The sequence below is a fragment of the Triticum aestivum genome, chromosome 4A (assembly GCF_018294505.1).
Source record: "Triticum aestivum cultivar Chinese Spring chromosome 4A, IWGSC CS RefSeq v2.1, whole genome shotgun sequence".
Lineage (NCBI taxonomy): Eukaryota > Viridiplantae > Streptophyta > Magnoliopsida > Poales > Poaceae > Triticum > Triticum aestivum.
In genome coordinates, this window is record NC_057803.1 from 12,091,646 (window position 1) to 12,107,039 (window position 15,394).

The 15,394-nt window shown below is 50.5% G+C and overlaps 1 protein-coding gene and 1 pseudogene across 1 annotated transcript; both read right to left on the reverse strand.

The window, feature by feature from the left end:
• Nucleotides 1-5,654: 5,654 nt before the first annotated feature.
• Nucleotides 5,655-7,028, reverse strand: LOC123081576 (uncharacterized; annotated as a pseudogene).
• Nucleotides 7,029-9,899: 2,871 nt separating this feature from the next.
• On the reverse strand, nt 9,900-13,905 carry LOC123084782 (uncharacterized). Its single transcript, XM_044506294.1, has 2 exons — nt 12,634-13,905; nt 9,900-10,783 (listed from the first exon to the last, which is right to left on the reverse strand). Exons 1-2 carry the CDS (start codon nt 13,727-13,729, stop codon nt 10,749-10,751), a joined length of 1,131 nt encoding a protein of 376 aa, XP_044362229.1. The 5' UTR covers nt 13,730-13,905; the 3' UTR covers nt 9,900-10,748.
• Nucleotides 13,906-15,394: the final 1,489 nt, after the last annotated feature.

The window sequence follows — 15,394 nt, forward strand, 5'->3', positions numbered from 1 at the left end:
TTTACTCCTTCTATAAGGAGCTCTTCACGACGGAACCCTGCTATGGATTTCTCCGGCGGATGATTATTGGCCAATAGCAGCCAAAGTTTCTGGCACTGAGAATTTGGAACTATCTCTGCCTTTCTTGCCGGAGGAGATGGGTAGGGGATTGCTGACATGAAGTCTAGCTACCTGGCCCAGGCAGCCTGTCAGTGGCCTTCTTCCAGAAGTTTTGGATGCAGTTTTAGCTTCTGGTCAAGCCGATGTTCCATGAATTTTATATTGGGACTCTCGACATGGTGCGCTTGAACTTTGGTGTCATTACCCTGATCCCCAAAATAGTGGTCGAGAAGCCGGACGGTGAAGAGCCCCACGCATCTCCCCCGCACAAGCAGCACGTCTGTCAAAGTGGAGGCTGTCGTGGAGCATAGCCGACAGGCTTGGAGCTAGGTAGGCGGCTGTGAAGTCGATGTGGTGGCATGGCCGTGGAGGTGCTACGGCGGTGGTGAAAAGAGACTACCAACGCCAACAAGAGCGGGCATCAGATGCGGTGTCGAGGTGGGGGAAATGTGTGGATGCCAGCGACGGCCTGGGCAGCGTCGGTGCGGCCTGCAGTGGGAGGCGACAGCGGTGGCAGCGTGGCTGGAGGTGTCAGGTGTGTATGGGGAAGGGGAGAATGGGTGTTGTGCCACCGACGAGCGGGTCAGAGGGGACAAGGGCGGGCGTCACATGCGTCCATGCAGTGTCCGCGCCGACGCAAACACGATCCAAATTTGGGCCGATACCAAGGAGGAATCAATGGAGCAATCACGGCTCAAGGGTTTGGTTTGCTTACAACGTTCTGCATGCCGGTTACGGGCTACGGTGCTACTCTACCATAGCATAGTGTCGATCCCCGTCGCATCCTCTTGTTGAGTAAATTCTTGACATGCCAGCTCTATCCACTGACAATATCCTGAATCTGTAAAGGTGAGTCGAGTCGATCCACCCTCGATCTTGAAATGGGAGAACCAACCCAACACGGTGGAGCTCATCGTCGACTCAACTCATGCGGATGCACATGCAATTATCAACAATGCATGACCAACTTGGCCACAACCTCTATTAGGCGATGTTCGGAATTTATCACTGTGAGACAAAGATGATGGTTGAACTAAAACTACCACAAGAATTATGGAACGGAAACAATAAGATTATGCTCATGATTTGTTTTCAAGAGCCTTTTGTAAAACAAGGATTCTTTCTTTTAGTAAAATTGGTAATCCTTGAAAATAAATAGCCATCTCAGCCACGCCACTGTAGCCAGCCTTGTATGCTACTCAGATCGTGTTGCAAGGTGAAACTGAGATGCCCTCATGGGGTTAAAGCCTAACAAACTTCAGTTTAGACAAAACCACAAATAGGAGTACAAATGCACATCCGCCCTAGCCAAACCGTCCAACACCCCCAGCAACAGAAGACACCCAAGTTCATTTCAAAACATTCCTTGGCAGGAACAGTAGAGAGATCCATCGGTCTCGGCCACATTTGGTCATATCGTTGTACCACAACCAACTGCGCGTGAGGCTTCATCGGAGGCTGGAAATCGCCCCCATGCTGCGGCTGCGTTCGGCTGCAGAGTACCCTCACCCTACACCCATTCCCCTTGGGGACCAAATACCTCTCAACATGCAATTCATGTCACTTATAATGCATTTAATCCTCTTGTATTTCGGCATCAATAGCAGCAGTTCGGAACAACAGCAGCATAATAAGTGGTTCACAATAAGCGAGCATAGCAATCAGAACTGTTGTTCTCCAAGCTAAAGCTCCGAACTTTGAACATAATCGACATGCGACCATTGCGACAATATCTCAAGTTCTGAGTGTCAAATAGCAACGAAACCATGTGAAAAACTCTCAGATCCTTCAAACTAGAGTCAATATCTCTGCAACCATGACATGGGCAAAAATCCAGCAAATAAATATGAAGCCTCTCCACCGAAAAGTACACAAGAATCGATCTAGGTTGCGGCACTTTCGCCCTTCTTCTGCAACATCCTCGTGTAGGAGAATAGATGTGAAGATAGTTTCGGTTTATCTGCTGCTATGCAATTAAACAGTCATTAGCAGTTGGTTTCTCACAAAGGACGCCCACTACATATTTTGAAAGGAATACAGGCAAGTTATGTAGTACTCCCTCTGTAAACTAATGTAAGACGTAAAAACGTCTTAGATTAGTGTACAGAGGTAGTACATGTTTGTGATCTCAAAGAGAAGTGACAGCCACAAAGTAAAAAATAGTGGCACAAACAAGCCGTTATTAAATATGGCATTTTATACAATATGCATACAGCAACCAAACCAGCAGGCATACATACCAACACAACATCAGAGGCATCAACAACCAAAGTTAGGAGGAGCAGTTGTTAACAAGTTGCAGTTACATAACTTGGTTTTATTATTATCAACAACCAAAGTTAAAAATGGACTTCTGATTTGTTATCTACTATATCTACTTGCATCCCAACAAGAAAAGCAACAAACAAACAATGGAACATTTTTTCTATCACCAATAATCAGTTAATCGACTAATACCAAATAATGGCATGTTTTTACTCAGTAACCTCCCAAATTGGATTAACAAGCACAATAATCAGTGGATCAACTAGTACCAAAAGATGGCATCAAGAGGATCCATGCCACCTTCCTTCCATATGCTACTTGCTTAAATAAATAAATAGATAGATAGAACTGACATATCCGAATACAGGTCTTGTTCATTGGTTGCTTGTGAAATAAACCCACCAAGCTATCAGTTTAATATGTGTAGTATCTTCTCAACAATTTAGTGTTCAATATGTGTCACTGAATGTAAGCATACATAGCAGATGCTTAGATCTATTCAATAACAATATGTGTAGCTTACTGTAAAAATAGTTGACTGTAACAGAGGGTGAAGTATCAATGGTGTACAGCTATTGGAATTCTCATCCCATAAGCATTTATCATGGTGCATTCTAGGGAAGTCAAATTTCAGATAAAAAGTTACGACATCTGGTGGACACCAATGTATGCACACACTACACATATTCTGGAAGTCCAATACCAGTGTGCATGAAAGTTGTTCAATGTCAGTATGCATGAAAGTAGCTACAAGGGATTAGATTTTGGAGTCTTACATGGGGTAACCTAACTTAAAATCAAGAACCCTGTAGTTGGCCGACTTGATGCAATCGGAGGGCGGATGAAGAAGCCCGGCACACAGCCCCCTCCAACAAATAGCCATCCCAGCGCCGCCGCCTGCCCTCCAGCAGCGGCCCCATGACCATCTCCCTCCGGTGACAGCCAACCCAGCTCCACCGCCTGCCACGCCGCCCTCAGCTGCGGCTCGCACTCCCTCGCTAGTGACGACGAGGAGCTAGTCCCACAGACGCCACCAACTACCAAATACTCTGCTCCATCCGCTCAGCTTCGTATGGGGCATGAGACATGAGACCGTGACAAGCGGACGTTGGCGGTATGTGCTGTCACGGCATGGTCCGAGGCGTCTGGCATCGCCGGCCCTGACAATGGCTCCGCATCCCATCCTCGCTTGGCTTCATGGTAGATGCTGCAGAGCTCTTGAGCACCGTGCGGTTGTTTACAGCCTACGGTGCTCCCACTGTTTGGAGAACGGTCACCATGCGCGCGAGTGCCGCAACCCCTAGTGTCCACTTAGCTCATTGGCATTCCTTGTTGTGTGCATGTCCCGCCTTAACATCGACATCGAACATCGTCAAGGTCCAGCTTCCTGTGAAGGTCCGATGAAGTTCACGCTTCCCTCGGACGCGCTTCACTGTGGGTCTTGAAGATCAGTCCAAGCTGCTGTGAGGCTTCTAGCCTAGGTTGGGAGCATTCTGGAGCGGGTGGGGGCTACTCTGAGCAGGCTCTCCCCCATGCCGGCTATGTTGTAAACTGCTCCAACGTCGCGTACTCCTGGTGTTACCGGTGTTGGCTCTACGGAAGACAAGGAGGCAAGGCTTTATGGTTGTTTCCCCCTCGTCTTGGCGATAATTCGTCAATGTTTGCCTTGTCCACTGTGTTCTGAGGGTGAGCCCATCGCTGTGCTCGTGGCTTTGGTGCTGCAGTCATGCCTGAACTTCAGGAGCTATGTCTAAGCCCTACTACGCCTCCATAAGTGGAGCATATGAAGGTGAATTCACCGACGACCTCGTGCGAGGGAGATTATTCGCCTCTGTCATGTGAGCAACTGGAGGCGCCTGATCGTGGTTGTAGTATATGTTGTTCATGATTTTGTTGCAGCCGGCATGTACTGCTTGCTTCTGAGAGCCGCTTGGTTGATGACAACTTCACCAAGGTGGACTCACTTGTGCCCTCACTCGTGGCTTGGGCGCCCACTTCACCTCCTCTGGAGCCTTGCTAGGTGGCCGCCACTAATGAGGACGGTGCTGCTCTAGAAGTTGCTGGCACGCAGTCGCCTGGGTCCATCGGGCAGGATGCTGTTCTTGTGGTCGGAGCTTCAGTGCCTAACCTCGGAAACATTTTCGCCATCAAGCTTGTTGAATAGCTATCTAACTTGGATGCTAAATCGGAAAAATGATTGGATGTCTCTTGAAGCAGAAGACATCGAGGGACAAATGCAAGAAGGATGATGCTCGCCCTCACTTTGGCATCCGCAAGAAGAAATTTAGCAAGTGCAATGGCAAGAGCGGTAATGGGGAAGCGCAGGTGCTTCCATGACATAATTGTCTAGGCTGCAAACGTGGGCTCAGATCAGATGTGTTTGTTGTCTCTGTTGTTATGTCCTTCTCGAGTTGTTGTTGGTCGATGGGGTTCAATTAGTGTGACCCAAGTCTTTGGGGGTTGCAGTTGTTCTATGTTGGGTGTGTTTGTTGGGGGGTCCTGTGGCTCCATAGTTCGGGAGTAGTTCCCATGAGTGGGCAAGTTTATGACGGTTCTCGCCCGGTTTTCCGTCAATTAACTGGGAAACTCTCTTCTTGTTAATTAATGGATGAGTCAAAAAGTCACCTATGTTTCGAGAAAATATCATTTCATTTTCAGCTGGCCAAATCAACCGAGCCATAGGAGCAACTGAGCATGCATCCCGTTGGAGGTACATAGCAACGGAACCATCTTTTTTCCTTCAGTTAATTTTATCAGCAATGGGACTAGGTTATGGGTACACTAATCCTCTTGGAGCAAAGCTCTGATAATTAAACTGTTCTAGGCAGTAATGACCTAGTGTTACAGGGGCCTGATCAGTAAAGCTCCGATAAAGTTAACCTACCCATTGAACCTGATCAGCACAGCATCTATGCTAGAGCAGTCAGTGCAGCGTAAATCCCCAACACCATGAAGGTCTTTGGTCAGTTGCTTAGTTAACCTACCTAAGGCTGATTCTACACAACTACTGTATTTATTTTCCCTCTGGCTTGTATGTATCAGCATTCAGCACCAAAGAAAACATGGTAGCTAGTCATGGTTGCCTACAATGACCTGGGTCTGCAGCACGCCTCAATATCAGAATGGTATAACATCACAAAGGAGGATGCCTACATATCTAGAATCACCCAGAAAACCAAAAAAATCAGCAGACCTACAGACAAATATATATCTAGTTATGCAGAAACATGAGAAGGAAAACTATATACTCATCAATGATTAGAAATCGCACATTGTCTTGGAAACTCTCAAACTAAAATGATCTATAAATCTAAGCTACAAGCAAAAGAACTGTAATAGCAGTCGATGGTGTGCTTAGTGTTGATGACTTAATGTGCATGTTTGAAAAACAGTATGAGGCTAGTATGCACCTCAAGTGTAGAAGCTCGTGTAGGGCATCACTTCTCTGAAAAAAGTCTCCCCGTGCACCTTCTTGCTTCGGCCTGAACTGAGCTCAACTGTGTACAGCCCAGCCTTTGTAGTCACGAAGATGACACCAACACCTTCCGCAAAACCAACCACCGACACGCCAATGAGGGCACTAGCAGGGAGCAACGGTACGAGCTCGATGACCCTGTGTCGCACACTCGCACCCATACTGCAGTTTTGCTAGGACCAGCCTCCATTGACCATAGGCAGAGTGTAAAGTTCATCACAGTCGCTAACATCAGCATCCCGTCCTCCACACCCATGAGGTGAAGCCACGGCAGGTCATCATCCTCTTCTTCAGCTAGCGCAATCACCGACAATTTTTGCCCAGCCATGTCATACTCGACAAGACTGTCGGTCTCCTCACAGGGGAAATAGACCTTGTTTCCCACAACGACAGTGTGCCCCGTCGTCTCGATGGCATGAGGTTCCTCACCAGAGACAATGTCACTCCATTTACGAGTTTTCGATGAGTAGACGGTGGCAAAGGTCTTTTCCTCGTCGGAGCCGACGAGGGCCACCAGGAAAGGGCCGCCATGGCAGTAGATGTGATGGCAGCCGTCCTTAGCACATAGCACCGCGGCATTCCAGGTTATGCCCTCGTCTTCATCCTCTTCAGACCAATCATTCCAGATGATGTCAGCGCAGTCGGGGTCAGCCTTGACTCCCCACCGGCGACCGGTGACGAGGTCGCAGATAGCGAAGTCCTCGTCCCTTTTAGGTGTGTGGAAGAGGACGAGGCCGTGCCGGGAGTCGAGAACGCGCCAGTGGCGGCGCTCGTGGCACGCCGGCGGGCGGAAGGACGCGGTGGAGACGAAGTTGGAGACCACGTGCTCCTTTTCGTAGTCTCTGATTCTCCCCTTCTCGCACGGCCTCTTGTGGCGTGTGTTGTGGAGGAAGCCCAGCACGGGCGGCGCCCCGTGGAAGGCGCGGTACTCGCGGGCGAAGTCGGCGTCGGAGAGGATGCCGTGCCAGCTCGTGCAGACGGCGGTGGCGCGGACGAGGCTCCTGGGGTCGTCCGGGAGGACGCGCTTGAAGATCTCGCGCATCGCGTCGTCGACCAGCGCCGGCGGCGAGTTGCAGCCACGCTGTGTCGGAGGGCGCGGGCTCATCGCGGGAGGGGTTGGGCCGGCGTCGCTGGAAATGGGGTTTCGGCCGGGGATTTGGGGGCGAGCTGCGGTGAAAGTCGAGAAGAAGCGCCGCCGCGGCGTGGGGTGGCGGATTTCTATTCTCGGTTTTTTTGGAGAACGGTAGTGATGGGCTGGGCTGGAAAGGGACGAGGGGAAGAGGACCGAGTAACAGGGACATCCTGGTCGAGTGCAGAACTGCAGATGGCCCATTCTCTGCCGCACAGTTCAGAAGGTTGCCATCATGTTTCTCTAAAAAAAAAAAGTGTTGCCATTTTCTCCCTCAAAAGAATGTTTCTCAAAAATAAAAGTGTTGCCACATTTTCTCTAACCTTTATTTTTATTAATTAAATTTAATACTGTAATAGAATTATGTGTTGAGGTCAGAACATCAGATGGCTAGCGATAGAATTATGAAAGTTTGACGATTGTTTTCTCTAAACCTTTGAATTTTTTTTTTGACATTTTAAAACGCATTTAAAATGCATTTTTTTAAAGCAGGTTCATAATGCATTTGGGTTCAGGACGTCCTCACTCTACAAGTGCAGAATTTTATTTGTGCTCTGCGACAATCCATACTTCCTTCCTGAGATGCAGCGATCATCGCCGACTCATAAGACGAAGAAGATGCCTTTGTGGCTATAACCTGCGTGATTTATCTGGCGGGTTTGTGGCAGCTTCCTGTGGTTTCAACTTCCAAGCAATACGTGATTGATGTCCCTGTTACTCGGTTTACGACTGGGCCAAGAAGTGGGTGTCAACTCCCGTCATGATTGAAAGTGATTCCCTGGAAGTGGTACAAGCAATTTTGAACCTCCTCCGACTATGGACCATCGGGCCCGGTGCTCCATAGATGACTGCCGAGCGCTAATGAGCGAGTTCGGCACATCAACTATTCAACGCTATACATGAACGTGAAGCAAATGGAGCAGCACACGCCATTGCTAGCTTCAGTTCCAAGTAGAGGGTAGATACGGTGCGGACAGATCAACCACCATTAGAGCAACTTCAAAGGGCAGACCTATTTCGTCCGCCTGCGTCCGTTTGGGTCGACGCGGATAAAAGTGGCGGTCCAACGCGCCGACCCAAACCCAAATCACGTCCACGTCGTGTCCGCGCCGACGCATTTGCGGCCCAAATTTGCGCCCCAAATGCGTCGGCGCGGACGCCAAACGGACGCTTCGTGCGCCTTCTCACTGTCCGTCGCGTCCCCACATGACGGCCATCCAACTACCCGCTGCCCACGCGGTCAGCTTAATTTATGACGACGGGGCCCACGCGTCAATGTCGGCGCTTGTCCTTTTTTAAGCCGACCGTGCGGCGGGACCGTCCTCATCCAAACTCACTGTCCACATCTGCCATCCTTTGCTCCCTCGTCGCCGGCAAACCCTAGCCACCACAACCACACCGAGATGGGCCTCTTCTCCGGCGCCAGCGGCAGCAAGGCCAAGGACAAGTCCCCCGCCACCCCTTTCCTTCCGCCTCCGCCGGTGCCGGCGCCTCGCCGGCAGAGGCAGCGCGTGAACGTGCCAGTGCACCAGACGGAGTGGCACTGGCAGCACCACCAGCCTCTGCCGTATCCCGACGTGACGCTGCCGCACGACTGACATCTGGATCCAGATAGGAGCCCAGTGCCAGCGGCGCCGCGGTCGGCTCGTGCTCACGCGGAGGAGGTGCGGCGCCGGCGGGCGCTGCTGACGCCGGAGCAGCGCCGCGAACCCGCCCACGCAACCGACTCACCCAACTGGGCGAGGTGGTTCGCCTTCGAGCACGAGGAGGCGAGGCAACGGGGCGTGCGCGAGGTCGACCGGAGGTCGCCGCCACCGGCGCTCGTCGTCCGCAAGGAGGACTAGGCGGCGAAGGACGCCTACCAGGCGGCCCTTGCGGCCGTCTGCCGGGAGAGCGAGGAGGACGAGCGGCGCAAGGCGAAGGCGGAAGAGGAGGCTCGGTATGAGGCGGCAATGGCGCAGGCCCTTGCCCTCTCCGCGGCGGGCGACAGCGTGGTGCCGCCGGTGGCCCCGCCGTCCCCCACCAAGCCGAAGCCGGAGCGGGAGCCGTCCCCCATCGAGCGCTACTCCTGGACGGGAGTAGTGCGCGAGTGGGTACACGCGCCGCCGGTTCGGATGGGAGCGACGCCGGCGCAGGAGCAGGCGTACCTCGAGCACTGACGCAAGATCAGGGTGGCCGAGGAGCACCGCGACGACGAGTACCTCGAGATGCTCGAGCGCAACCTTGAGGAGGAGCAGCGCGAGGCCGAGGAGGCGCGCCAGGCCACGGCTGCCCAGGCGGTCGCACACCCCCCGCGTCGGCACTGCCTGCGCCGGCACTGCCCGACATGACGGCGCTCTGGAACACAACGTTCGTCTGGGCCAGGCCGGCGCCGACGCTCATCGACCTCACGTACCCCGAGGACGACGACGACGCCTAGGGCAGCGCGCCGCCTCGTATTTAGGTTGTTTTTATTTTTTTTAAATGCAAATGTGAACGCGTGGACTCTCGCCAGCCTTCATGGCCGACTTTAATGTTTAATTAATATTGTTTCTCTTTTTTAATATGCATGCTTTCATTTTTTTTTCGCCGTCAAAATGGGTTCAGGCTAGCGTTGGGCACACGCGCTGACCCAAATGCGGAAGCGGACATCCGTGTCCGTCTGGCCGACCCAAACGGATAAAAAGCGGACGAAATCGTCGTCCGTGGGTCGGCCTGTTGGAGTTGCTCTTATTCCTTAACTCTATCCTTGTAGTATCTGATATATGATCTTCGTTTAACAAAGTTGAAGAAATTAAAAAAAAATGTGTTTGTGGCTAAGCAGGAAAACATAACATGTTTACACATGCCAACAGAAACGGAGGCTTATTTCCTGATGATGCCTGGTTGTGCAGTAGCACTAGCGGACAGTTATTCGCAAAAGAAAAAGGAGAGTTGCAGGACGAAACGAAAGGCTACCTAATGCGATATTTTTTTTGCTTACTCAAAGGACCATCCTTTGAATGAAATCTGTCTTTACATCCAGAAAGAACACAGGTTCAGCTGATTCAATGTCGCGGGGAATTGCTACTGCAGAAACTATTCTCAAAAAGAAAAGAAAAAGAAAAACTGAATCCACAACCGCGTTCGACTCACCTCGTCAGGGCATTTTCTCCATCTTCATCAGAGTCAGGGGCCGCCTTTTTTTCTCCAGGCACAGCGGCCTCCACCTCCCGAGTACGCGATGCTCCTGTGTTCACCACCTTACTCAAAGGATCAAAGTGAAGATCACTGCGATGTTTCCAAAGAGTCCACAGTACAGCTCTACAAGGCATAATAACAGCTTCACCACAGGCCATTCAACAAACAAGTGAGAAATTGTCCATAGCGTGAAGCCACAGACAGAAACAAATGAACCCTGGTGGGGATTTTAGCTTCCCTGAAATTTCTTACTGCATAGAATAGAGAGATTCCACACCATAAATCTCAGGAGAGTGACCTTTCAAGACACCAACATCGTCTCTAACAGCCAAAGATAGAGAAGGAGAAATCTGCACCAATTCATGCCACAAAACCGTCAACCGATCGCTAAAATTTCTCCTGACGGACAGTTTGAGCCGCACCCAACCCGGACGAATGAACGAACTCAAGTTTATGGCACAAGCACAAATAGGACAAAAGCGCATCCACACTAAACAAACTGTTCAACACAACCGGCAGTGAATGAGGCTCAAGTTCACTTCAAATTCTTCCTCGGCAGAAAAAGTAAACCCAGGCCCTGACGCCATTTGGTCATATCATTGTAGCATCAACAACTGCGCATTAAGCTTCATCAGATGCTGGCAAAGGCTCCCATGCTGCACCATAAGAGACAAGGCTTCATAAGATGACATGATGACAAGAGAGTGCCCTCAAAAATCATTTCATTTTTTTTTGAATATTTACTGTAGGGTAAAAACCCCACAGTCCTTTATTGTAAATCATCATTTCATTTCTAGCTGTTCAAATAAACAAAGTGATAGCAGGAAGCATCCACATCACAACACGATTCGATCTGGACCTACGTGCAATGCTACAATGAAACCGTATCTTTCATTTGGGCAGGCTCGTGGGCAAATGCCAAATGCATACCTGGGACTAGGTTATCTTATCCAAAACACCACAAGGATGTTTGGGTTCCAGAGACCTCATGGCTCACAGCAAAGCTCTCATCACTTAGTTGCTTTGCAAACTGCTCTTGGCAATCTTAGGGCCTGATCAGCAAAGCTTTGACTAAGGCTTACCAACTCGTAACACCAATCAGCGCAACATATATAATAGACTAATAGAGCAGCCAATGAAACATAAATCTATACATCCACCATCAAATTCTTTGGTCAGCCGCCTAGTTAATCTGCCCAACGCCAATTCCACACAACTATTGTATCCTTGTCTCTGGCTTCTATCAACACAAAGACAAAGATGGCAGGAAAAATCACAGGCTACTCATGGTTGCCTACAATCACCAAGGTATGCAGCACGACTCAACATCTGAATGGTATAACAGCACAAAGAATGGGCTCCTACTTCCTAGTACATCTCTACAAGTCACCCAAAAACTAGACAAAAAGGAGCAGACATGCATACAGATATGTATCTACTTGTGCAGAAAAATAGAAGAAAAAACTCTACATACTCTTTGACATTTAGGAATCACATACCACAGTAGGAACTCTCAGACTTAAATTATTAAACAATCTAAGCTATAAGCAATAATAGTAGTCGATGGTATGCTTAGCGTTCATGACTTAATGTGCGTGTCTGTACCTCCAGTGTAGAAACTCATGTAGAGACAAGGCTTCATAAGATGACATGATGAGTAGAGAGGAGCACACTGCTCTCAAAATCATTTCATTTCTAGCTGACCAAATCAACGAAGCGATAGCAGTAAAGCATCCACATCACAACACGGTTCAATCTGGACCTACAATGCTCTAAGTACACAACAATGAAATCATCTCTTTCATTCGAGCAGGCTCATGGACAAGTGCATGCCTGGGACTAGGTTATCCTATCCAAAATACTACACGGGTGTTTGGGTGCCAGAGACCTCTTGGCTCACAGCAAAGCTCTGATCACTTGACCGATTTGCAAACTGCTCTTGCCAATCTTAGGACATGATCAGCAAAGTTTAACTAAGGCTTACCGGCTAGTAAAGCCAATCAGCATAACATATAATAGCGCAGCCAATGAAACATAAATCACCAATTATACATTCACCATGGAATTCTTTAGTCAGCTGGCTAGTTAATCTGCCCAACGCCAATTCCACACGACTACTGTATCTTTTTCTCTGGCTTCTATCGACACAAAGACAACATGGCATGAAAAATCACGGGTTACTCATGGTTGCCTATAATCACCCAGGTCTGCAGCACGACTCAACACCTGAATGAATAGTATAACAGCACAAAGAATGGGTTCCTACTTCCTAACATCTCTACAAATCACCCAAAAACCAGAAAAATGCGAGCAGACCCACATACAGATATCTATCTAGTTATGCAGAAAAACTCTACATAGTCACCGACGTTTAGGAATCACATACCACACTAGGAACTCTCCGACTTAAATTATTCAACTATCTAAGCTACAAGCAATAATAGTAGTCGATGGTGTGCTTAGCGTTCTTGACTTAATGTGCATGTTTGGAAGCAATTATCTGTACCTTCAGTGTAGAAGCTCACGTAGGGCATGACCTTATTGATGTACCCTCTGTGCACCTGATTGCTTTGTTCTGATTTGAGCTGAATGGTGTACAACCCAACCCTTGTCTTGATGAAGATGACACCAACACCTTCCGCAAAACCAACCGCCGACACTTCGGTGTTGTCCACGAGGGCAGTACTAGGGAGCAACGGCCCGAGCTCGATGAACCTGCTTCGTGCCCGTCCCGCAGCTCCTCTGGGACCAGCCTCCATCGACCATAGGTAGAGCCTAGGCTTCACCACAGACGCAAACAGCAGCATTCCATCCTCCACCCCCATGAGCTCAATCTTGTGGTGCTGGACCTCAAATGGCGCCTTGATCACAGATAGCTTGTTCTCACGCGTGTTGTACTCCACGACACTGCCACTCTCCACACAGGGGACATAGACCTTATTTCCCAGCACAGCACTGTGCCCCCTGCCATCGATGACATTCGGGTGCTCGAGGAAGGTCGGGTCGATCCACTTGCCAGTAACTGATGAGTAGACCATGGCGCTGGCTATCCTCCGGTCCCCTGCCACGACGGAGTCCACGCAGGCCACCAGGAAAGGGCCGCCATGGCAATCACGGTGGTCACATCCGTCCCTGGCGCAGAGCACTGCAGCATTACACGCATCCGGGAACGTGAGGTGGCCGTCGATTTTCCAGCGCTCGCCGGTGACGAGGTCGGAGACGACGAGGTGCCCGTCACCCTCAGGGGTGTCGAAGAGGACGAGGCCGTGGCGGGAGTCGAGAGCGCGCCAGTGCTTGCGGTCGCGGCGCACCCGCGGGGGGAGGGCCGCGGCGGCGCGGAAGTGGGACGTCCAGTAGGGCGCTCCCTCGTCGTCGGTGGAGCGGTAGTTGTAGAGGAAGCCCAGCATGGGCGGCGCGTCGCGGAGCCTGCGGTAGGCGGGGGCGAAGTTGGGGTCCGAGACCATGGCCCGCCAGCTCTTGCAGCCGCCGGCGATGCGGGCGAGGCTCGCGGGGTTGTCCGCCGGTAGGCGGAGGAAGATCTCCTCCATGACGTCGTCTGGCAGCTCCAGCGTCCGGCGGGGGCGGGGGGCGCGGCGCGCCATGGCCGGGGATTGGGGATTTTGTCGAGGGATTTGGTTTTGGTTTGGGGGGCGAATTCGGAGGTGGAAGACAGACGCCGCGGTCTGCACTTTTCTTCCCCACTTTTCTTCTCTTCTTTTGGGATTGGGAGAGAAGTGGAGTTGGGTTTTTCCTTTTTCGCCTCGATGGGAGGACTCGTGTCGCGTGTGGGTGGCTGGTCACCTACGGCAATGGGCTGGGCTGTGAGTGTGGGATCGAGGAGGAGCCAAAGTCGTGCTTCGTGCAAAGTTTTTTTTTCTATTAGGGAAATGCTTCTTCTTTTTTTGCGAATGAGGGAAATGCTCCGTGCAAACTAGAAATGGTAAATTCCCTCAAAAACTAGAAATGTTAAATTCTCCTAAAAATATATAGAAATGGTAAGTTCTCTAAAAACTACTAGCAGAAATAGTAAAATTTTACCCAGGAAAGTTATTATTCTTTTGTAAATTCATATGAGCTTATTACTCGGATGCCGAGGGCAATCCTCCTTTTCAAAAAAAAATATGAATTTACTACTAACGCAATTTCTTCTAAAGTAAAAAAAACACCTAAACATAATAAAAAATTATATTGAGGCCCGTGAGCTACCTAACGACCACTGCAACGGCTAGAACATGTCGCCGCTCACATACCGAAGCTGGCCTAACCTTGTGATGATAGCCATAAAGTCTTCATGTGCGTGCCGCTAAGGACTAGCGACCCAGAGCCGCAGTCATTGTCGTTGAACCTTGAATCAATTTGGTGAACCTAACACCAAATCTTGTTGTCCCTACGCACGGCAAGAAACCCTAACCTAGTCACCACACAGGAACTGGCAGGAGTCTACATCAGATTTCTTTCTAATCCGCTCTGATGGACGAACTTGGTGAGGATATGAGCCCGGAATACTGACTCGATGAAGAAGAGTCGCCATCCGTCCAATTGCCGCCCCTGCAAGAACTAAAATCCTAACATATCTACTAGCCAGAGTTGAGACACCAAGATTCCTCTCCCTGCTACAGACCGCTGAAGCGGCTGGCAGAGGGGAGGCAACTCCACAGGCTCGCCGACGAAGATCCAGGGGGGAGGCTTTGCCATAGCCGCCTTGCGAGAAGGGGGAAGGAAGGCCTTCAGATGCATGGACGACTTTGGAGCATGCGTTTGCACAGACCTCCACCGCCCACTCCATGGCTCTTCTCAGCAAGCTTGATGATATCAAGAAACTGGACTCATCTGCCACAACGTACTTTAACAAAATCAAGGTCTTGGAGGATACATTGACCTCTATCGGTCGACCGCTAAGTGATGAGGAGTTCGCTGACTACGTTATTAAGGGTCTCGATGCCGACTACGACAACCTTGCCGAGGCCGTCCACAACGCCAAGCCGCCGCTTCCTCCACACGAGCTCTTCTCTCGTTTGCTCTTCACCGAGCAACGCATCGAAGCTCGCCGCTCCGTTACCACCATCGCCGACCAGCCAGCGGCCTTTTGGGCGCCGCGTGGCCAGCGCCCCCCTGCGCCTTCGTCGCCTGCCCGGGTCGCCAACCCCCCTGCGCCATCCTCGGGTGGCGGCCCCGTGTGGTGCCAGCTCTGCGGGCGTGAGAGGCATCTCGCCTCCAAGTGCCACAAGCGTTTTCAGCGGAGCTTCCTGGGTATTGGCAATGATGGA

Excerpts from the sequence above, each read along its gene's own strand:
- LOC123084782 (XM_044506294.1), bottom strand. The coding sequence starts at position 13,729 with ATGGCGCGCCGCGCCCCCCGCCCCCGCCGGACGCTGGAGCTGCCAGAC. Across the intron at positions 10,784-12,633 it reads CGTGAGCTTCTACACTGAAG|CATGGGAGCCTTTGCCAGCA; the intron begins GTACAGATAATT and ends CTTATGGTGCAG.